At 40.6% G+C, this 24340-nt stretch overlaps 1 protein-coding gene across 1 annotated transcript; it reads left to right on the top strand.

Moving 5' to 3' along the window:
• The first annotated feature begins 2095 nt into the window (after positions 1 to 2095).
• mthfs (5,10-methenyltetrahydrofolate synthetase (5-formyltetrahydrofolate cyclo-ligase)) lies at positions 2096 to 9336 on the top strand. Its single transcript, XM_071920857.2, has 3 exons — positions 2096 to 2308; positions 3432 to 3696; positions 8479 to 9336. The coding sequence occupies exons 1-3, from the start codon at positions 2198 to 2200 to the stop codon at positions 8703 to 8705; spliced, it is 603 nt and encodes a 200-aa protein (XP_071776958.1). The 5' UTR covers positions 2096 to 2197; the 3' UTR covers positions 8706 to 9336.
• Positions 9337 to 24340: the final 15004 nt, after the last annotated feature.

Below are 24340 nucleotides of genomic sequence, written 5' to 3'. Positions count from 1 at the left end.
GGTATAGGCCTAACCAGTCAATTAATACACTTTGTACAGTCAATTGTTTACCCACGTTTTCTGAAACTACCTAATTTTCTCAAAACTCTAAATACAAATACAAAAAACAGACACAGAATGCAAAAATCCTCAAATCTCTTGCAAAAGGACGCAGTACATTCAAAACCATGTCATGTCTTCTCAAAACTGAATTTTGCGTTCCAATGATAGACACAAGCCATCATATGAATAGATGTCACAGATGAAAAACACTGATAGGCTTACACCATTATCTATTTTACACTTACTACATATGTCATAGCCTGTTGTAAAAGATTACCGTCTTATTAGTCAAACACATACTCAAAATAGGGAAGGGAGCTGCCAGTAATGAAAAAAATATCAAGCTATTACAGTAAGCTCAGTGAGAAGTCAGAAATGCAAGTATACTGTACTTTCACTGTATTTGCTCCATTGAAAGGATATGTACATGCTACTATATAAAAGTCTCAGAAATTAGTTTTTAAAAGCATGTTTTCAAAAATGTCATGGGGAAATGCCCTTTTAAGGATTATTTTATGGTATTTCTATTATTAAACAGTTTATGTACAGACAAAATAGAAGAGAGAGAGAGAGAGAGAGAGAGAGAGAGAGAGAGAGAGAGAGAGCATGCAACACAGGTCCCAGGCCAAATTCAAACCTGCTTTGTCAGAGGCAGGTCTACATGGTGAGGCAGCACCTGGACCCTTTTGTGGAACAGCCCGAACTGCTTATCTTGTGTTCTCAATCCTCAAGATCCAGAGTCCTGCTGGTTTACAATGTAGCCATCTAATCAGAGACTGATTTACACCTGGGACACCTGGAAGGCAACTAGCTGGAGGATGGAAAATCAGTAGTAGCCTACTCTGGTCCTGAGGACCAGGACTGAGAATGTTTAACACAGGGCATTGTATGGCACACAAAGGTTATTATAATGGTTCACAGTAGACAGACTTTGCTATGTGACTCTAAGAAGTCCAGATTGAGGGGAAATTCCAATTTAAACTAGAGAAATTTCGGTATAGTGTTAAAAAATACATATAGGTCTCTTGCTCAGCCTGTTTTTCAGCCCATGGAAGTATTATATTATACAGCAGCCAGAACAAGAATAACACTACCGGTCCAATTATTTTCAGAATGAAAACCTCATCTCTACAAATCCACAGCATTCAAATATTGACTAAAAAACATTCTGCACAAAAAAGCAAGTATGTAAGCACCAAATGCAACTACACATTATCTACAATGTTTTTCTATGGTAATAATTGTTCTAATCATTTTGTTGGAAGTTCCGCTGTACATTTCAATAGAGAAATGGCATTTTTGGACAACATACGACAATAGGTTAAACATTACACAAGTCACCTTTCATTGCTACTGCACAAGACAAATGCCAACACACTCCTACAGACCTGTACTTTAACAACACACCAATATTTAGGCCCAGCATTATCAGCAAAATCATGGTAGGTTTCTGGAGAACTTCGGCAAGCAATGCAGAGGCCCAAGATGATGTGTTCAGCCATGACCAAGAACGATATACAACTGTTTTGCTACGTTATTTATTCTTAATTACATATTTCATAGCTAATTTGTCACATCCATTTCTTAAAATTCTTAACATTCTTAAAATTAAATCTTTATTAACTACACTTTTATGGATGGTTCAGGGATTAAGCCTAGTCCTAGACTAAGGGTTTTTTCAATGGATATCTCGATTGCATTTTGTCTTAATGGTTTTAATCCCTGTCCGCGAAACCAGCCCATAAACCTTTATTCTGAAGGTTTGCGCCCAAGCCGGAAGTCTTAATTTTAGGTTACTGGGATATTGACATCACATGATACCAGGCATCAGACATGTGGAGTAGTAGTGCGGACACTGTCAGATATTTACTGTAACACTTATGAATGCAGTGATATGTTCTTCACTGTTCTATTGACAACGAATGTTTGCATACTTCACATGCTCAAAAACACCTTGTCATTTGTGCTTTGGCACCCGGCACGTTGGTGTATCTATTAATGTTTAACTGCTGGAAAGTTGCGTGACATCAAATACAGCTGTCGAAATTTCCTCCTTATTCCAGCACAGTTATTTGCGACGCGAGAACCAACTGACAGAGCAGTTTTCTGTTCGATTTGCTTTTGCTCAAGCTGACTTGGAGTTTGCAGAAGCAGAATGGCCGCCTTGCGTGCAGCTAAGCAAGCTTTGAGGAAAGAAATAAAGCGACGGGTTGCAGCGTTAAGTGACCAGGAGAAACTTCGACAGTCTCAAGTCATTTCACAAAAGGTAGGTAGGGCATGCCAACTGGTGGTTTGGAAATCATCTTACTGCATAGTGTACTGTGAGCCTTTTGATAACCCCAATACGTGTCCATAGAAGAGAACCTGTAAGACAAACTCCATTCAAAAATCTGGCAATTCAATATTGCCTTGGATATCGACAAAGGTGCATGTATGCTAGAACATGACTTAAGCCTTTTTTTAATTAATACTTTCCATTATTCAATTCGGCATACATCCAATATATCAAGCAGCTTTTATTTAACTCGAATTTCACCTTTTCTATGTAGTTCACATGTTATTCCCACAATCTTCTTCCACCAAAATACACCCCATGGTGGGCGGTGACGAGCAGTGTGAACCAGTTCTAAAACTTGGCATTTGATTGAAATAAAGTGCTTATTGGTGGGTTAGATGCATGCCGAATTGAAGAGTGTCCTAATGATATTTGGACAGTATTAAGTTATCTTACTTGCCTATAAGCAAGGCAACAATAAACTACCAGATTTTTGAACGGAGTTGGGGCTATCAATAGTCCTAGCTGTAGAGGCTAAAGTCAGGTTTAGCCCACTTAATAATGTGCAACTGTAAATCCTGTAGTCAGTCGAGGGACGTAGAGTTCCGTTAGTACAGGTACAGACCAGGGTATCAAGATAAAACCTCCCTGGTCCAAAGGCTCTGTCGAAAGCAGTTAGCACTGGTTTGTTCCAAAGTCATAGCTTTTTACGGTCACTGAGCTGAAGTCATGTACAATCCACTCACAGCTCACTATCACCATCTACTGCTTTGGAGGTTATGCAAACTGCAAATTCAATTTACAGAAGGATTTTGCATTTTTGGTATGAATTATTTGCAAAATGTTATGTACATGGTAAATAGCTTAGATTTTTCGCCATGAAATGGAAATGATAAAATGATGTCTACAAGTTAAGCTAAGAGCTGAGGACCTCCAATATGGCCACCATAGTGTGTTATGTCCTTAATACGTCCATATTTATGTTACCTCTAAAGAAAGCCCTCTATGGGTTGAATCACTTGTGTTATATCAATCTGCGATAGAAGTAGCAAAACAGGCATTTATTTATGAGACATTAACCACCCTCATCCTCTTCCTCTGCCATTTCATCCAGCTGTTCAGACACCCCAAATATGCGGGCTGTGAGCGGATCGCTGTGTTCCTCAGCATGCACGATGAGGTGCGCACCGAGGAAATCATCCAGGACCTGTTTAAACAGGGTAAAACCTGCTTCATCCCCAAATACCAGACCAACAGCAGCCATATGGACATGCTGAAGCTGAACAGCCTGCAGGACATGGAGGCGCTGCCCCTCACCTCCTGGAACATCAGACAGCCTGCCGACGATGACAGCACCAGAGAGGAAGCGCTCGACACCGGTCAGCGCACACACACACACACACACACACACCATCAGTAGCGATAACTAGTTTGTCCTCCTGGTAGCTCCTCTTTGTGTCTATTTACGTAGTACCAGCTGTTTCAACTTACTGAATTTTGAAGAAGTTTAATAGGTAACTTTCCTCATATGACCATGCACTGAAAATACCAGGATGTTTTCCTGTTTCCCAGGTTTAATTGAACAGATACCAGTTGGGCATTTGAGGGTGGATTACTATTGGACCAGTATATCAGTTTTCTGGTAAATCAGCCCACATTTGACCTTTTATAGGCAAGTCAGTGTCATCTACCTCTGATATGATGGAGGTTCCTCCCTGAACACAACTAGATTATAATCTTTATATCAGATGTCTGACCAGAGAAATGATTCCAGTGTGGAGTGGGAGGATTTTACTCAACAGCTTCAGTGGTGTCGGTCTGTAAAACCTGACATGAAACCTGCCTCACGCTGCCTGAAGGAGCTGCTAACCCACCTAAAAGAATTTCATTAGTATGACTTTCAGTGGAGAGTTTTAGTGTCCCTTGATGTTGTAAATGCTGTTTCACTTTCTCACATACACAAACTCCACAATTATCTTAACAGGATTTTTAAATTCCAACTCACACTCATATTTTGTCAGCTGTCTATTGTGTGACCTGAACCAAAGTACATTGATTCACCAGCAGATAGAGCTGTTGTGCCTCTAAAGAAACTTACCTGCTGATATCAGTGGAACCAAATTCTGCTTGGTTACACAACCATATGTTAATCTCATTCTTTTGGTTTGCCATAAAAAAAATCAATATTCCTGTATAAGCACCTTTTAATCCTCTGAAGGATCCCATTTTGGAGTTTATAATTAGTTATTGTAATCAGTGAAATTAAATGTCAGCTGCTGGTGAGCTTATGCCACCCTTTCTCAATATCTAAAATATCCTGGCATAGCACTATAACTATAATTGAAGTCCAGGTAACCACCCCCCCCACCCCATCTCTCATCACTGATGCTATATTTAGACTAGATGCTAGATGGCAAACTGAATATCATTCAGTATGAATATTTCCCCTGACAGATGATACCATAATCTGACAGTCTCAGGCAGAAGGAGCTACAGTAAAAGTTCAAATATTCTAAATATCTGACCTTCATTTCCAAGCTAAATCCCTTCTATCCCTCTCCTTAGCGTCATTCTGTTTCTTTTCTTAGCAATTCACTCTTCCATGATTGTTGTATGGTCACAGCAATGTTATGAGGCCACTAAACCCCTGACCTTTGACCTCCTTAATTTTAGTTTATTGTTATTTTTGGTGATGTACGAATTGAAGCTTATTCTACTGTTGCACTCACTGTAAGTCTCTCTGGATAAGAGCATCAGATAAATGACAAAAATGTAAAGGTAATATTTTTGCTTTTTCCTCCTATGGCTTTTCCAAACCAGGTGATTTAGCACATTCCTTCATGCTTTTAACAGGGATAGATTTAACCAGATTAGCAAGCTACTTCCTAATATGTTTGAGGGGTTTGAAAATGCCCTGTTGTGGAAACTGAAATGTTGGTAAAAGCGTTAAATTCGTTGAAATCCCGTAACCTGCAGCTAAATGTGTACACCAGGTAAACTGAGCTCATTCCTTTCAGTTGAGAGTTTTTTTTTTATGCCGCAATCCTGCTGTTTCTCAGAACTGGCTTGGGGCCGCTGAGGATTTACCACTGAAAAAAAATCCCTTATTCATACAAACTCTTTTCTGTTACTCCCTGGCTCACACAATTCTCTTTCCTATTTAATGATGTTTGCGGTAGGCCTACATGGAGAAGTGATTTTTTGAATAACACAGATAATACAATATTCAGTAGTCCAACTTATATTGTAACTAGGGTTTGACTGACAAGGATTTTTGCAGGTTTTTTCAATATCTTTAAATTTGACCTTTTTCCTGCCAAAAATTCCATAATATTACAAGTATTCAGTGTTTCCCCCAGAATGTAATCCTTGTGAGAATGGAAAAGCCTCTGAAACAGCATTTAGACCATGGGACACGAAAACTAACCCTACTACTACAACTACTACTACCACTACTACTACTACTACTACTGATAATAATAATACTAATAATAATAACAATATATTAATGCATAGTTTTGTAGACCATCATAGGACACTACAACTCTCCACTGAAATTTATAAAAACGCTGCTGCTACTACTAATAATAATAATATACATATTCATGCAGACTTGTATGGAATCTGATCAAAATGTGTAATTAGAATCAATTCATGTTAAAGCTGCAATAAGCGATTTTCCGACCACTAGAGGGTGACAGAAACCGCAACACATTTGTAAATAAAGCACAGCAAAGCTACTGCACTACGGAGGCTTACTAAGTAACTAAACCTAGCAAAGCAGCGTGCATAAAGGCTAATAGCTAAACATACCTGCTGAGAAGTGTCACTAGTTACCAGTCTCGCTTTGCCAGATCTTTCTCCTGCCGAAAGTTCCACAATGACGAGTGAAGAGGCAGGTAGCAAGTTTACTAGTTTAACAAGTTTACTCGCTCGGTCGGTTCCTCCATTACGAGAAACTTTTTCAGGAATGGGAGGGGGAGAGCGACACTTTTAAACAGCGAGGGAGGAGACAAGCTAGTTTTAAAATATGAAAAGCTGCTGAATGGAGCGGGAGGAGCTTCGTTCCGGAGAGGAATTTGACATCAAGCTTTAGAAAAGAGGTGAAAACAACAACACAGCTGCTGCTGTGTAGATATTGGTTTATATCATTATGTCTGAAGGAAATCTCCACATAGCACACGTCTGATATCGCTTATTGTAGGTGTAGATTTGGGGTATATCTACGTATGTTCAGAAAGAATGTTACTTAGATGGAAAATCCACTTTTCAGAACTTCCCTAGCCTATTATAATTCAAGTTACAGGTCTGCTTTACTCTATTGTTGGCATATGTAACATAAACATAGACAAACTTTTCTCAGCCTCAAAATCCATGTGAAACTCGTGTAGCTGTCATATACTGTCACGTCTTGTACCAGAATCTCAGACAACAAATTTCAGGGTGAATTTCAGGATTTTCCTCACAGTCTCCCTTCTTTCCCCATTGGAACAGTAATCTGAAGATTTCTTTCTTTTGAAAGGGGGAGAAAAACAACTTAAATAAAGTTTGTGGTAATGAGCGCTCCGTTCCCACCTGCTGCGACGGTGTGTGTGTGTGTGGTGAACTACTTCGCTGTCTTCAGTTGGAAACTCATTTAGATCTTCAAAGCTCTTTGTGCATACCTGTATGGGTACCTGCATGCAGGGATGGGGAGTACAGAGCGAATGGCCAATAACTTGCATATTCTCATAAGTACTGAACTTATACTATGCGTATGGTTGCTACATGTGGCATTTTAACATCAATAAATCATTACCACATTAATTTTGAGACATTGGTGTCATTGCCGTAAACAAACAAGACCATTGGTGAGAAGATTGGCAGCCTGCCCTCTACCGACCTCTACACAGGATTTTACATTGTGTGCTACCTGGTCAGATTTAACAGGAAATCTACTGTATTGCTTTACAGCACAAAGGGACATTGCTTTATGGCACAAAACAGCAAGAGGGCGCAGTTCTTCCAGAGCAAACGAGTAAAGAGTTTCTGACAATGGCAGATGGTGGAAGGAGTGAAAGGCCGATGGAAAAATCACTTCCAACATGTTTATCCTCTTCAGTAAAGAGAAAGATGCCAGGGAAGGGAGGGGGACAGGAAGCAACAGGGTTTATGGGAAATGTGGTCTTAATTTTGAGAAATACTAGCACTAACCGTGCGTTCGCACTGCAAGCAATGTTGTCGAGTCGCTCTATTCTGACTTATTATGGGCGGTGTGAGAGGCTCTGATTGCATCTATGGAGTGATCTGCAGCTACAAAGGTTTGAACAAAGAAATCAACCGTACAGACTATACAAAGCATGTGTTTTTCACTGCTTGGGTATTGCCTTTTTATAACATTACATCTTTTTGATGAGTTCACATAGCTAGCTAGCAAGTGCTAATTAGGTAGCATTAATAAAAAATGAACAGAAAAAACTTGTTCTCCAAGCATCGTTTTTGAGATGTTTATTCCTCTAGTCTTTCAAATAAAAGTTGTAGAGAACTGGGAAGCTTTGAATGGCTGGAATCAACTTCTCATTCATTTTGCACTTGCCAGATAGAAGTATTGTTCATGAAACAAATTACATTACATCAGTAGGGAAACAAGAAAGCACTGAAATCTTATTGGTTGTTGACCCATGACTGCTATTGATATCTCATTTTCAGTAGAAATTTAGTACAAGTTAGAAGAGACCTATTATGTAAGTCCAAATCATTAATCATTATCTCATTCAAGACCGGATAATTATGTAACACTGGGCAGACTTAACAGGTTTCCACCATGGGCCTGTGTGTATCTTTCAATAATGTATTATTTATGGTAATAACAAATCTGGAGATTGCTGGATGGCCAACCTGCTGTTGTTTTGAGGTTGAGTAATGGATACATAATGTCACTCTTTAAGCGACATTTATCATTTATACATGTCAAAGCCATGCCTGTGAGAGAGAGTTGTGCATTTTGAGGTGCAGTAATGGGGAGGGCGGGGGGATAAAAAAAGGTAAAAACAGATTATTCAGAGTAGGTTAAAAGATAAAAACAAATTATTCAGAATAGGTTAACAGATAAAAAAGATGAAAGATGATAGAAATCTTCCATACCTCTGTCTCTGACTATCCTCTTTCCTCCCATCATCTAGGAGGCCTGGACCTGATCCTGATGCCAGGCCTGGGCTTCGACCGATCCGGGAAGCGCCTGGGACGGGGGAAGGGCTTCTACGACACCTACCTGGAGCGCTGCATCAGACACCCCAGAGGGAAGCCCTACACCATCGCCCTGGCCTTCAAAGAGCAGCTGTGTCCGGAAATCCCCATAGACGACAACGACGTGCTCATAGATGAAATCCTGTATGAGGACCAGGAGTAGTTGGCGAATCAACATCAGTGGCGGACCATGATGGCTGTTAGATCTGGAGACACTGGCTATATTTACATGCCAGAGTAATCCGGCTGTTAAACCTGGCCATACTCCGGTTCTGGTCTTATTCAGGTGAAGCTGTTTACATAAGGGTTTGACCGATATGGGCTTTTTTTTAAAGCCGATGCTAATAATGATATTTTTGTATTGAAAGTGCCGATAGCTCATATTTTGTGCCAATATTCGGTATCTTTAAATTTTACCCGTTTAATGCCAAAAGTATTCAGTGTTTCCCCAGAATTGTATTCTTGTCAGGGTGGAAAAGCCTCTGAAACAGCCTTCAGACCATCATGGGACACTAAAACTCTCCACTGAAAACCAGACTAATGAAATTCCTTCAGGTGGGTTATCAGCTCCTTAAGGCAGGGTGACCATCGCATCTATTTAATGGTAGTGGAAACTCTGGGATTCATCACTGCCTTTAACTGAATAATTAATTTCCAATTAACATTATTGAACAAGTAAATCAATAAATAAAATGTGCAAAGAAAATAAAATTTCATTGCAGGTCTTGCAAACTTTTTCTGTAGCTGTGCTCAGGGAGGAACCTCCAGACACTGACTGGCTGATATGGATGTTTAATAATAGGCCAAAATCTACAAAACAGTAGATCGGTTATCATCAGGATATCATCATGTTGGCGATGTAGAAGCGATACAGAACAAGTTTCTGATACTCGCCCATAGCTGTGGTTGGCCCAGTCTTCACAGCACAGTGCTTACACTTTGGGAAAAGGCTTAATAGCTGAAGGACACGTTCACATGTTTATGCCTCCCTGGAAATCTGCCTTTCCCTCACCTTGGCTCACACACCTAATTGGTGATAATGGGCTTCCTTTATATAGGTTTCCAGCAGCTCTTACATTTCTTCCGCATTGTTGAGCATCTTTCCACCACACATGGTCACCACTAGTTTGTCACACTGACAGCATCACTTGAGGGCCTTGCCTGGTCCCACAGGACTGCCTCATCACAGTCCTTCTCAGCCGCTGCTGCTGAAGATAGAGGAGGGAGGGATGGGAAAATGATCCATTTCTATGACTTCAAAATCTTTCAAACCTTTTTTTCTATCATTCATTTTGCCCTCATTTGGAGTTTCCAGGCCTTCTTAATAGAAGACATCAAAATCCTGACCTTGAATTGATAACTCTGGGAGAGAGAGAGAGAGAGAGAGAGAGAGAGAGAGAGAGAGAGAGAGAGAGAGAGAGAGAGAGAGAGAGAGAGAGAGAGAGAGAGAGAGAGAGAGAGAGAGAGAGAGAGAGAGAGAGAGAGAGCTCTTCCATCGGTTGTCTGTTTTTTAGATTATTCTGCTTTATTGGACAGTATAATAGAGAGAGAGTCAGGAAAGGAGGAAGAGAGAGGGGGATGACATGCGACAAAGGTCCCAGGACTTCACAGCCACATGGGACGTGCCTAGTCAACTTAGCCAGGACGCTCCTTCGAGCAGTTCTCTAACTTTGACACAGTGACTTAGTGATTAAAAAAAGAGGTAAACCATGACCTCAAATGGGTGATCATCATAAGGCAAAAAGTAATTTATACTTTCAGAAAAGCATTAATTTATGCTCTTTACTCTTAGACCCTTCATGTCTAAGAGTAGACATGAAGGGTCTAAGAGTAATAATTGGATGATTGAGTTAACATAGCTAGCTTTTAAGCACTAATACGGTAACATTATGTGAAAAACAAGAAAACTGTGTTGTTAAGTTGTAGAGAACTGGGAAGCTTTGCATGGCTGTAGTCAACGTCTCATCCATTTTTAACTCTGCCAGGCAGAACTATTGTTCATAAATCAAATTCACATCAGTAGAGAAACAAGAAAGCGAGGATTGGCTGCTGGAAATAAAAAGGTGGGTGAACAGAGTCTAGGTGGGTTTCTCCTTCACTACATCCCTACTTTCATACCTCAGACAGCAGGGCACGTTGAATAGAGCCTCAGACAAGACCCTGTGTCGGTGTTATTGTACTGGAGATTATTAAAGCTGGATACGAATTTGCTACATCCACCACTGTCTGTCTAGGCGTGCTATGTTCTCCCTATGGTTTATTCAGTCCCACAGATCCCCAGCGAACAAAACCGGCTTCACAATCAGCTTCTTACATCGATCCCTTGTGTAAAGGTGAGATTATCCATCGGTGCTGCCTGCTGAAGGCATTGTGGTGTCCACATCAAACTCACCAGTTGGCATATTATCATATCAGGGGAGAGGGAGTGCAGTCAGCCTCTGTGTCTCTCATTCAATCTCTCTCTCTCCCTTTATCTTTGCCAGATGTATAATGGATCAAAAACACCATGAATGATGGCAGCCTTTGAATTCCACTCACATTCATGTCCCCCCCCCCCCCCACACACACACACACACACACTGATGAGTTCACAACTGGACGCAAATGCATGAAATGCATTAAAGGACAAAAATAGGCAAAACATGTCACTTGTTATGAGGCTGTAACTCCTATACTGTAGCAATGTAATGTCAAAATGTCAATGTCTGCACATAAACTGATATAAATTCAGAATGTAATGAAGGGCCTCATGTAGTAAAACGCTGGGCACAATTTAAAAACCTATTGACAGATAATGTGTTATCACGGTTTGTGTTTATTACATTACAACATAAATTACATTTTTTGGTGAATAATGTAAAAAATTTCAACTTGTCATTAATAAGATACCAAAGTAATAGTTTCTTACCTGTCTTAATGGAAAGTTTTGATCAACTGCTCAGACTGATAATCTACAGAGTTGATCAAAAAATTTGACATAAAATGGCACTCAGAATTGACACCCATGAAAATAATGATTTACGAATCTTATTATGTTATGCTGAATTTATGCTGCATTCCAGACTTATACAACAGTTAGTTCCGGTCGAGTAATTTGATTGGACAGGAGGCATTCATAAGTGCTGATATACAGTATAACAGCAGTGGGACGTATATTTGTATCACTCTGCTGTGCAGCTGTTCTAACATAAACAGTTAATGTGTTGTTTGGAAACACTTGGTAGTGGAATCCTGAGGGAACTGTTTTTGTTGGCAGAGATGAATAAAAGACAAAAATCATAATCTGTTGTCTCCAATTACCATTACTTGATGAATAGCTTTGTTCATAGAGCGGTGGTATAAAAGCAATATCACACTGGAGGTTGTGCTGTCATACTGTGTATCAGTGCGGCTGTTATTCGGTCTAAAATATAACAGCAATCCCTCTCGTGTGATATTACTTACATGTCAGAAAGTCAGACATTGTAACTACCTGCTAGGAAAATGCAATGGAACGGCCCTAAGAGTTGGAATCCCAAATAGGAAACTTGACCCCATGAAAACTTCTATAACCACCATAACATGTAATAACCTACAACATTGTCTGCTACTAGGTTATGATGTCTCCAGCATTTTACCTATGACACATTATGGGACACCTATTTCCCCTTTGTCTTTATTTTAATTGTGTCCTCTTTTTTTCCCTTTGCCTTCCTCACTCCGCTCGCTCGCTCTCCCTCCCTCTGGCTGCTTCGTCAGAGACAGCGGCAGCCTGGAGACGATTAATTAAAGAAATGAAATCTGTTGGGATGCCAGGTCTGCCAGAAACCCAGCACGGACACTCATTACTCAGACACGCACACAGCTAATCCTCTGCAGCCGGGGTCTGCCAGCTGACAGAACTGGCAACGTGTGACGCAGGTAGCCGCCGTGCTGCTGTCACCGGGCTGGAAGCTGGGGTTCACCCTGTAGCAAGTGACCCTGCAGGTAAAACACACATTCACACCAGAGATATATAGTAACACCAAATATATATCTATGATTTACACACACTCAGCCCTGGCATCTTGTGCCGCTTTGCCTTGACGTTCCAGTTAGAGCAGATGGAGAGAATGGTATGGCAGCATATCGCATTCATCTTGAAAAAGAAACCTGCCAGTTTTTCTTTTTCAGCTGATATCAACCTACAAGCTTGTATATTTTCAAAACTAGCCTGGCCCAAAAGGGATTTCGACCCAGAAACGGGTGGTCCAATATGTGAAGTACTTCATTCAGTCTTTACCTGCTTATTCCTCTCCAGGGTCATGGGGAGATGGAGCCTCTCCCAGCATGCATTTGGTGGAAAGCAGGGACAGGTCTCCAGTCCATAATAGTGAACACAGATAAGCAATCACTCCCTCTCCCATTCACACCTATGGGCAATCTTAGAGTCTCTGATCCGCCTGACTTACTATGTCTTTGGACTGTGGGAGGAAGCCCAGGTGAACACAGGGAGAACATGCAAACTCCACACAGAACAGACCAGAACTCAAACCCTGGTCCTTCTTTCTGTGGGGCCACATTGCCACCCTCTGAGCCACTGTGCCGCCCTGAAGGCAGCATGTCAGGGTGAAATAATACATAACTGTTGTTCCCTCCAGTTCAACTATCAAGCCCTAAATCATTTTGGGCAACAAACATGATAGATGTCCTATAAAGGGAGACTCAAGCACTGCTAGATAACACTGGCTCCAGCCTGGCCTGTTAAGGTTTTTTTTTTTTTTGGGGTGGGGGGGTGGGGATCATGCATCTCAAATCAAAAATAGTGCTGTGGACAAATTCAGAGGGGATTCTGAAGGGTTAAATGTTTTTGGGCCAGGCTAACTACAGCTCTCTGGGTCAGAAAACTAGTTCCCATGCCGCTCTGCACAGCTCATAACCTGGATTCTTATTAGATCATTAACACACACAAAGATCTGCAATATTGTTGTGCTTTTAATAATGTGACATCATATTCAGGGTTAAATAATTTTGGGCCACCAGTATGACAGATCTCAAGTTCTGTACTGAAAACGCTGATTAGATTATGGTGACCACCTACATGTATGTCATAATTATTCATAACTGAATCATAAATGTAATAGTCTGCATAGCTGAAGTGAAAAATGCATGTACTGCCATGTTTTACAGGGTTAGAAACAGATTTAGGTTTCCCTTTATATTTTGCTGATAGGAAGCTGCCAATTGGAAATCAACAGATCATTTCCTCAATAACAAGAAAAGGTCTTGTTTTTATGAGAAAACCTGGTGATTATTATTATTTTTTTTAAGATGCACACAATATACTTCTGTACAAAGGATTTATCACCTTAGACCAAAATATGTCTAATCTATAGGAGAATGCTTAAAATGAGTAAAAAGCATCAAATCCCACGAATAAGAGTCAAAATGACCAGTGGATCTGCTATGGTGGGATGCCTATGGTATATGCTATTTCACAATTCAGTGCTACATCAATTACAATCTTCCCATATGGGTTGCTGGGATCTGGTCCGTGGCCTCTAATGCATGTCTATGTTTTTGGGTCCAGCACACCTCTATTATAGATATCTATTTTGCTGTAGTGGAATATCTTTCTTCCCTAGTAGTATGTCTGATCTATTTTTGATTTACTTTTATGTTCAAACTTTATATCAGCCTGTAAAGAACCAGCTTTATTTCCTATAAGCCAGTTCTGCTGCTGCCCTAGATCATTCATTCATGCCGTCTCTAGTGTCCCCTCTCCCCCCCTCTTAGTCACTTGACAGTCTCCTTGTTTTTAACCTGTTGGTCTTTCTCCTGTCTGTGTGTGTGTGCGTGTGTGTGTGTGTGTGTGTGTGTGGATGCTATTGTACCTCCACTCAGTGAAGCACAACAGCAGGGGGCTGTTCAATATTTCATAGGATGTAAGGTTAGATTATTTTTCTGCTATGGAGACCAGATTGGAAAGGGGCTTCATGCATGTACAGATTTCTTACCTTAGCAAGGCTTCTAAAGGTGAGACAGACAGAAACATGAAGCTGTTGTGTCACCTGTTTTGATCCTGTTTATCTTTTGTACCTCATCACTGACTAAAAAGAAATGATAATGACTTGTGCTACGCAGCTGTGTTGCAGCTGAATGAGCGGCTTGATTAGGGGGGGGAAATGTTTTATTGGGAATAATAAAATTCATGCATGAACTAGATTCTCCGTAGCAGAGCTTGGCCTACTAAATTATTTTTTATCCCACTGTCTTATTTAGAGGATGTGATTCCCCAGGCGGTCCAGCCCTGTTCAGTTTCTGGTGCTGTGATCTCTGGGCTCCAATTCTAATCCAGTCCATGGGACAGGTGTAAAACCCAGATCCCCCAAACAGAGCAGGCCAATGAAAACTAGAAGGATATTTCCATGTGTATGTGGTTTCTTAGGTTTATGCCAGTGCTCTAGGTTGCCCTTCTTCCTTTCCATTATTTCCAATCACCTGACACCCACAGGAAGGAATGGGAATAATCCCTCAAGAACATGCTGCCTTATAAAACTTTATTGTCACATCCATGTCTTTTTATTAAGCCTGCCTCTGTTAGCCGGGACAGCAGTTCATTTCAAGCTGGGTTTCACACCATAAAATTTGTACTTTAAAAATGGAAATGTGGGAGAAATGTAAACTAGACACAGACAGTAATGTAAATGGGTTATAAAATTCATCAGAACTATATGAACTGGCAGTTCACTTACATCACTGCTTATTGTGGCATTGTGTAGCACAGTAAGGCTGTAAAGTTGATCCATCACATCTGAGTGTCGTCACGCTAGGGCTCAACCACTATGGGTTTTTGAAGGCTGAGTACTGCTATATGAGGGTTAATGCTGCCCATAGCTGATCATTTATGCCAATATTAGTGCTAAGAATATAGAACAACAAATAAAAGAGTGTTATGCCAACAACACATCCTCAACCGCAATGTTATCTAGCTATAAAGTAGGCTAATATGATGATAATAGAGAGATAATCTTGATTTTCTGGAAAGGAATGTGCAAAAATATTACATAATAAATTTGATAACCTACATCAAATATTTTCTTAGGTACAAAAATGGAGATCAGATGCAAAATAATAGCAGTGTAACATAAGTCTTGCTGACACTTTTGACATTTGAAGTGTGTTGCACACTTCACACAAAATTCCATAGGAAATGCATACAGGTAATCTTTGGAAACTTCGGGTAGTAATACAAAAACTGTCTTCTTAAAAAGTAAAACTATATACGTAAAAAAAATTGAATGGGGGGGATATCACTAACAAGATTTTTGGGGAATACCTGGGATATGACATGATGAAATGTTTTCATTGCATTGATATTGCATTAAAAACAAGCCAGCTGCTTCATTTTTGGCACACTTGCATGCATCTAAGGGTTAATAAAAGGCCAATATCGACATGATATATTGGTCTAATCATACTTAACACACACCAAAGAAAGAAAGAAAGTGCTTGGAAAGTTGATGAAGAACAAGCAGCTGAAGTCCTGCTACACTTCTGTGCCATTTTGTGTGTGTGTCTGTGTGTTTTACAGACACACATTTGTTTCAGCCTTTATGAACAGAGTAGAGTTTCTCCAGCGCAATAAACGGCAGAGAAAAATGGCAGCGACACACTCGATGGTCTGAGAAGTCATTAAACGATCCATCACACACAGCTCACTCGAAACCTGAAGGCCAGGAGAGGAAATATCAGTGTATGTTCCATAAATGACGTGCTAGTGACTTATTTCCATTGTTGAATAATTGAATCCGTGTAATTTCAGCCTGAACCCGAGCCCGTGTGATAAATCTCGGTGTTTCGGTCAACTTGCGGAGTAATAAATGTGTCTTGAATGAATTCATAGCTCCAGGGGCTAACTTTGTGTTATGAATATTTATGATACATCACAGATTACGTTAATTTCTCATTTTATAACGGCACCAGCTGGGACTAAAACCTGCTGCACATGAGTAAGAGTTGAGACCATGATTATGCCTGTAATCAGTGTCCACCAGTCACAGCATTTACTGAGTCTATCAAGTCTTTTGCATATTTCTGAAGGAGAGAATAGGGCCTGATTATGTCAGAGTGCTTATGAAAGAACTATTACGTCTTCCATTTCAGGCTTTTAGCTGACTCTCTTATCCAGGGACTTATAATGAGCACAACAGTGGAAAAAGCTTCAGTTCCTAGATCAGCAAAAATTACAAGCAGCCTATAGTACGGAGGTCAAAGTTCAAGTCCTTAGTGACCGTATAATATTCCTCTGACCATAGATAGAGCGCTGATATGAAACTAGGTGACTCCTTAAAAGACACACAGGTTTTTTGAAGGGTAGGACTCACTGATGCAAAATACTATCGATGGGACGATATGCTTATTTCACGATGCTATTCGATACACAATATGAGGTTCACGATTCAATACGACCACGATACGATGTGATAAATAAAAGTTCAGTGACAACAAAGTCTGACTGTGCAGAATTATGTTTATTTATAAGACACAAATCTTTCTAGCGATGGCATTGTCTTGCTAGAGTGTAAACAACAATTTAAAAATGTCATTACAAAGTGCAGATAATATAATTTGGACGGAGAGCTTGTGAAACTGTGATGGTCAAGCGTCTCATTTGTGATTACTATAGCAGAATAACATGGAGCTAATATCCAATAGCTAATATTCATTCTTCTGCCCCACGATACGTATTGTATTGCGATATATTGAATTTCGATACATCATCCCATCCCTAGAAAATACCATAACTCAAATCATAACTCAAAAAATGTCTTGTTTACTCCAACGTTTTACCTCAGAACAGATGTAAACAAACGGGCATTTCTCAAAATAGGCTTACATGTAAAAATCATTTTGCTGGCACATACTGTGAGTTCATTAGTAGCTCAGTTTGACACTGGAGAATGAAATGACTTCAGCCTGAATTAAGAGCGTAGATTAGTACATAAGTAGAGCCAATATGTTCTTGATACTTTGGAGTTGTCACTTGGATTATGTGTATTTCCACCCATTTGCTCTAATTTTATGTATATTCCATTTTGTCTTTGCGGGAGTTTCAGTTTTGCTGCTGTAAGTGACCTAATTTCAAGTTTTTAACTCGATCATTAAAGTTTCATGTCATCCATTTGTACGACAAAACCAAAAATCACAAGAAAGAAAGCAGAAGGCTGACTTGTGTTGTCAGGAACAACTTAAAGCCTGGAGGAGACTTCAGCAGTTCTTGTCAACTGTACAAATAGGAAACATTGTTTTGTGTCAGCTCGTGTGTGTGTGTGTGTGTGTGTGTGTGTGTGTGTGTATGTGTGTGTGTGGGCGTGGGCAGTTCGTTACCAGTGCAGACTTAATGTAGGCTGACCACTGACAGCGTAATGTTACCTTCCCAAACTTGCATGTAATTACAGTGTGCGCGGGGAAAGTCCCAGAGAGAAACACTGATTTGAATGAAATTACATTGACAAAATAACAGCTATTCAACTGAAGGCCAAACAAAAAGGGTAGAAGAAATTGTCTTGTCCTTTTCTGTCAACAGGAACTCGGTATATTCAAAGTGCAGTTATTATATGAGTCACTGCAGCTCCAGCAGACACAAAAGACAAAGCTAAATATTATTAGAAATACACAGATTTTTTATTATGCCTCCGCGCCGGCGATAGCCGTGGCGGAGGCATAATGCAGGCGTAATAAAGGCATAATGTTTTCGGGTTGTCCGTCCGTCCGTCCATCCGTCCCATTCTCGTGAATGCGATATCTCAGGAACACCTTGAGGGAATTTCTTCAAATTTGGCACAAACATCCACTTGGACTCAAGGATGAACTGATTCGAATTTGGTGGTCAAAGGTCAAAGGTCAAGGTCACTGCGACCTCACAAAAGACGTTTTTGGCCATAACTCAAGAATCCATACGCTAATTATGACAAAATTTCACACAAATGTCTAATAGGATAAAATGATGAAGTGATGACATTTTATATCCAAAAGTTCAAAGGTCAACTTCACTGTGACATCATAATGTTTTGCTTACCACTGTAGCTGAGAGAACGATCTTGGGTCATTCTACAAAAACGGTGGAAGTGCTGTCACTTACTTTTACAGACACCAAAATCCTTTAAGTTGACCTAATAATCACATTAATTATATATGTTCAATAAATAAAGACTGTCCTTGCAATGATAAAACAAAGTTTATTGGCGGAGGCATACAACCGTGAGGCGGTTATTTCTAGTTTCTCCAGTATGGATTTTAATATGTGCTGTGATTTCTAGATTTATTCCTGAGGTAAGCCGGCTCATTGAGCCAGCCACTCACTGTGTGTCTCTATGTGTGTGTGTGTGTGTGTGTGTGTGTGCATGTGCGTGAGATGCAGCATTGTTTGCCAGAATCACGCATTCACTTTCTCTTCCTCTGCATTTGTTTATTTTATTCCCACGTGATCAATATCCCTACTGTTTTCCACGTTAATCTCAAGTATAGATTTATTTTTTGTTTTTGAGGTAAGTCAGCTCAGTAAGTCAGCTACTCATTCACTGTGTGTGTGTGTGTGTGTGTACGTGTGTGTGTGCGCGTGTGTGTGTGTGGCCACAGGGTTTACAAGGCCACAAGAATGGTTGGAGTTTGACATTCAAGGTCCCAGTAGTTTATTTCCCTTGAGAAACCCAACTTTTGTTTTGCATTATAATATATGTGTGTGTAGGTATGCATACAAGTATGTGTGTGTTTTTACACCATTGTGACTGTGTGTGTGTATGTATGCAAGGATGCTGGACGTGCCAAGCCACCAAAATCTGGGTGTTAAAGCCAGTTAAACCTGACACACACACACACATACACACATACACACACACGTTGTCTATGTCTGATACAGAACGTGTCCTGACTCCGCATGGTGAGATGAAAGTCAGGACAGACAAAGAGAGAGGCAGAGAGAGAAAGAGACTACGAGAGAGAGAGAGAAAGGGATACTAGGAGAGAGAGAGGGGTGAATTCACAAAAGGACTGCATCGTTTTTGGGGACATTATAACCATCGCAAAAGACAGAGGAAAAAAAACGTGTGATTCACAAACCACCCACAGTGGGTGGAAAGCACACTTAATTGCTGCTAAGGAAATAGTGACACAGCGCGGTGTCGCTGTTCATGCATATTTAAATGAAGTTATCCATATGCATTTCAGACCAAAAACGACCCCTTTTTTTTACAAATGAGGCTCATTACAGGGTGCGTCCGATTCACAAAGGTCATCGCTAATTGTCACTCGCAGTTAAGGTGAAATGGTAAGATCTTCCGAAAGCTGGCGGTAATGGAAGTTTAAAAGTGTCATCACTATGGCAGAGTGATCCCCCAGAGAGCTGAGGGCCTCCAATATGGCTGCCAGAGGGTGCATGATGTCATCTGAGCACCCTCCATTGAACTGATATTCTGTGTTTGTTGTTTCAGATGCAGCGTGACGGGGGGCGGAGGGAGAGGAAAAGGTGCGGTCGATCTCTGCTGGATGCTGTTATTTCATTAACACGTCCTCCCACCCCCTCACCTCCACCCAAGGGTGGCATCTCACCCACTAGTTCACCTTGTTCCTCCCATCTCTCCCAGTTCAGCATCTCTCTCTCTCTCTCTCCAAATGTCTTTCCGTCCAAATCAATTCAATAACTTTAGTGGTATTCTGTTACATCACGGCCATCTTGGTAGGAAAATAGCAGGTGATTGTAATAAATTAACAGATGTTTATAATCAAATGACAGCCACAGCCAATGAGCTGTGTACATGGTGAAGCACCATATTGGTAGGAAATGCATGTGACATCATGGGAATACTATGAATATCAAAATATTGCCAAAGCCATATACAACATGTACATTTCCCCCCAAAAAACCCATTAAACAACAGTTTATACATTCAAACCATATAAGAAAAATTATTTGGCTTGAAAACAACAATACATAATCATATATCATATAACATAAAACAGTTCCAAAACTGAGAGCATGTAGTTACTGTGTGTGTGTGTGTGTGTGTGTGTGTGTGTGTGTGTGTGTGGATGGCTGGGTCATGGTTGTGTCTCTCTATCTCTCCCTCTCTCCTGATGAGGTGGAAAGATTCCTGCTGATTGGCAATTTCAGCTCACCAGTACTTCCTGTCAACCACACCTTCCCTCTTTCCATCCATCCTTCTCTCTCTCTCTCTCTATCCCTCCTTCCCTATACCTCCCTCCATGCCTTCCTTCCACCCTGTCTTCCCTCTTCCCTCTATCCATCAATCAGTTTGTGAAAGTGTGCTTTTTTCTTTCTTTCTTTCTTTCTTTCTCCTTTTTTCTCTTCCCCTATCTCTCCATCCGTCCCTCCACCCCTCCTTCCCAATAGCTCCATTTATCCATTCATCCAACCCATGCAGATGGTTCCTCTGTTGGCAGCCCTGTATCACTACAGCCCAGCTCGCCCCCTTGCAACACACGCACACACACACACACACACACACACACACACACACACACACAGCAGCCAGTCTCCTGGCAGTGTGTGGTGTCCATGCAGTCAGGATTGATAGCAGCAGCAGCAGCGCCTGCGTCCTGCTAGAGGCCGCAGGACGAACATAGCAGTCCAGAGAGTGTGTTATGAATAGTGTTTTACTCACAGTGCCAGAGTCAATTGCTGCCTTTACATGCCAGAGTAACCCAGCTGCTGGCCATGTTCCAGTTAAGGTCTAATTCAGCTTCAGCTTGATACCCTGTGACTAAGCATCCCTGTTGCTATGATTACACCAATTAACACAATAGAGTAAACAACTGATACACCAATTCCTGATAGTGATACTTGCAAACGCTATCGTTTTACAGAAGACTAGGTTTTGTTTCTCACTTCTGTAGGAGTCACTCTACAGACTCACAGTAATAGTAATAGTAAGTGCTGCTTGCCGCCATGTTTTCTTGTTGACATCAAGATGTACCCATAATGCTGTGCGAGCGCAAACCAAAACTGAAAGGAGTAAGGTGTTTCCACGCCACAGTAACCTGTTTAATATGGGAGTAAGCCAGGTTTCTCATAATCAGAGTATGAGCTGCCCAGGTTTTTCTGACCCAGCGATAACGTGTGATGATTACATGTGTTGACCCAAAACCAGGTTAGTTTAGTAACCAGGTTAAGAACATAAATCCATGCATGTACATGTAGCCGTTGAGAGAGAGATGAGGACGTGTGTTTTGATTAGAAATTCATTAATTTCCTGCTGACAACGTTGTGATGCAAGGCGTTACTGTTAGTAAGAAACAAAATCACAGGGATATTGAGAGCTGAAGGGCGGTACCATCTTCAGTATGTGACTGGAGGGATGTTAGACTTTCCAGACTTTCGTATCGATTTGTCTTTGCTCAGTGCTAAGGGCGCATTCACAAGTATGGAGCAGTTTATTCAAACTCTGTTCCTTCCTTTAGTTTGCTGTGTTTATCCAGGTGAGGACAACGCCATTTGACCTCAGGTGGCACCAAGTAACGGCACAGAGACGCCTGAAAATGCGAGTCTGTCCTTTCCAAGAGAACTTCGTTAAGATTGAAAATGTAATCCAAACCAATGACAGGAAACAACCCCAAAACGCAAGGGTTTATGGGTAGAAGGAGACCAGCAGTTTCTGATTCTTGGAAAGCCCAGTATAACAAAATGAAGTCTGGACTGATTCCTAGACTCTGGACTGTAGGTGGACACTTCTCTGCATATATCTGTGCACGAAACAGCACTCTTCCTGTTCGTTGTTCCAGTGATACAGTCATACAGGGAACATATTGCACATGTGCACTTGTACATATGGTTCCTCTTTCCTGGAGCTTTGTTACATAGTACAGCTGGTATTGCACATATCCAGAAGGCACAGTCTGTAATCTATTTGATAAAGGCATAGTTTCTTTACTGTGCTAGCCTGCAAGCCACAACACTATGTACACAAATATGGCCTAATGTGAATTCAATGCACATTTGCACCTAATTTACATTCTTTACATTCTGTTATTGGTTTATTGTTTTATAGTGTTTCACGCTTTTTTCATTGTGTATTTGATATATTGCTTTTTTATATACTGCTTATACTCAACTTGTCTTCTTCTCTATTGACTTCTATTACCTTTGCTGCTGCAACGACCTAATGTCCCCACAGAAATCAATAAAGTGTCATGTTACCTCATCTTATCTTATTTCTTAATGTGTTCTTAACTGGTATGGACACCAGAGGAGGTAAATTACTGCAAAGAGTGCAGACCATCATAGCTAAAGTTACAGGGACTGGAATCAGATTTGTTTTGACTCCCCTCGCCGCTACAGTCTCTAACCTGGTGGACAGACTCTGTCCAATATACAAGCTACATATGAGTCCATGTGACTTTTGATTACAAGCCCTTGGTCAGTGTGAACCTAAACAAACCAAATACAAAAATGCATCAAAGTCAACTCTTCAACTATGGTTCCCACCAAAGAAAACAAACTGTAGGTGTGATCACATCATTAGAGCTCTCCGACACCACGACTCAGAATAGGGATTTGTATATTAGCTTGTAATGTGTGCACATTTGATATCTATCTGCTTCTAATACAACTGGAGCGCATGTTTTCTATATCATGCACACGCAGCAGCATGTCATACTGCACAAATCCCTCTTCTGTCAAGCAGTTTTGATGCTTGTTTAGTTGGCTAGTATGCAAATAAATCATCACTCCGCTAGAGTCACGGTAATGCCGGTGACATCAAAGAAGTCTTAATCATTTCATTTTGATAAGAGGCTTAGCTACTACAAAGTGCAATGGATTTCTGTAGTTCTTTTCTCTGCAGCCTTCCTCCTGTGGCGGGTCGCATCGAACTGGCTTCAGTCCCTGAGGCAATCTCAGTCTCCTGCAGCACTGACAACATGGCAAGTGATATCTGTGTGTGTGTGTGTGTGTGTGACTGTATCCGTGCAGATAATCCTCGCAACATCAAAGCATGATTAATTGTTTCAAGGCTTTTGATAGATGGATAGACTGCGCAGCACAATGCTGCTTATTGTCAAGCAAATTCTCAACGTCGTTCAGGTTCATCACAGAGCGGGAGAGACGGCGCCTTAGCGAGACTAAACGCCCGACTGAGACACACTTGAAATGGAAATTATTACCTCAAAAGCTTCTTAGTGGGGAATTAATCAAGGATTTCATTATCTTAGCTAAACAATACTCAGGCTGTGTGGCAGTTGTTCAGGTCTAGGATCACTATACTGTATATGTGACTGTGGTATGTGTGGTGATATTTAATATCTTTAAGTTTGACCATTTTCATTCCTACTTGCAGAATTGTTTTTTGAATAACACTATAACACAATAATAGAATATTCAGTAGTCAATATTATATGTAACTAGGTTTTGACCAATATAGGATTTTGAAAGTTATTCAATATCTTATATTTGACCATTTCCCAGCCAAAAATTTCAGAAAATTCCAAGTATTCAGTGTTTACCCCAGAATTTTATTCTTGCGAGGGTGGAAAAAAAACAACATTAAGACCATCATGGGACACTAAAACTCTCCATTGAAGCCCAGGATGATAAGAACAACAACAACAACAATACAACTACTACTACTGCTGCTAATAATAATAAACATATTCATGCATACTTGTGTGGAATCTGATGAAAATATCTAATCAGTTGAGGTTAAGGCCTTCCCATTGACAACCAGTGCAGTATTGATCAATTCTACACTAAATACATAATCAATCAAACTGAATTATATCCGTCATATTGGCAGTGGATGACATAAATGGCTGATTTGTAATGAT

Source organism: Centroberyx gerrardi, chromosome 1 (assembly GCF_048128805.1).
Source record: "Centroberyx gerrardi isolate f3 chromosome 1, fCenGer3.hap1.cur.20231027, whole genome shotgun sequence".
Lineage (NCBI taxonomy): Eukaryota > Metazoa > Chordata > Actinopteri > Beryciformes > Berycidae > Centroberyx > Centroberyx gerrardi.
Note: the sequence above shows the minus strand (reverse complement) of the source record. Positions and strands in the feature narration are given on the sequence as shown.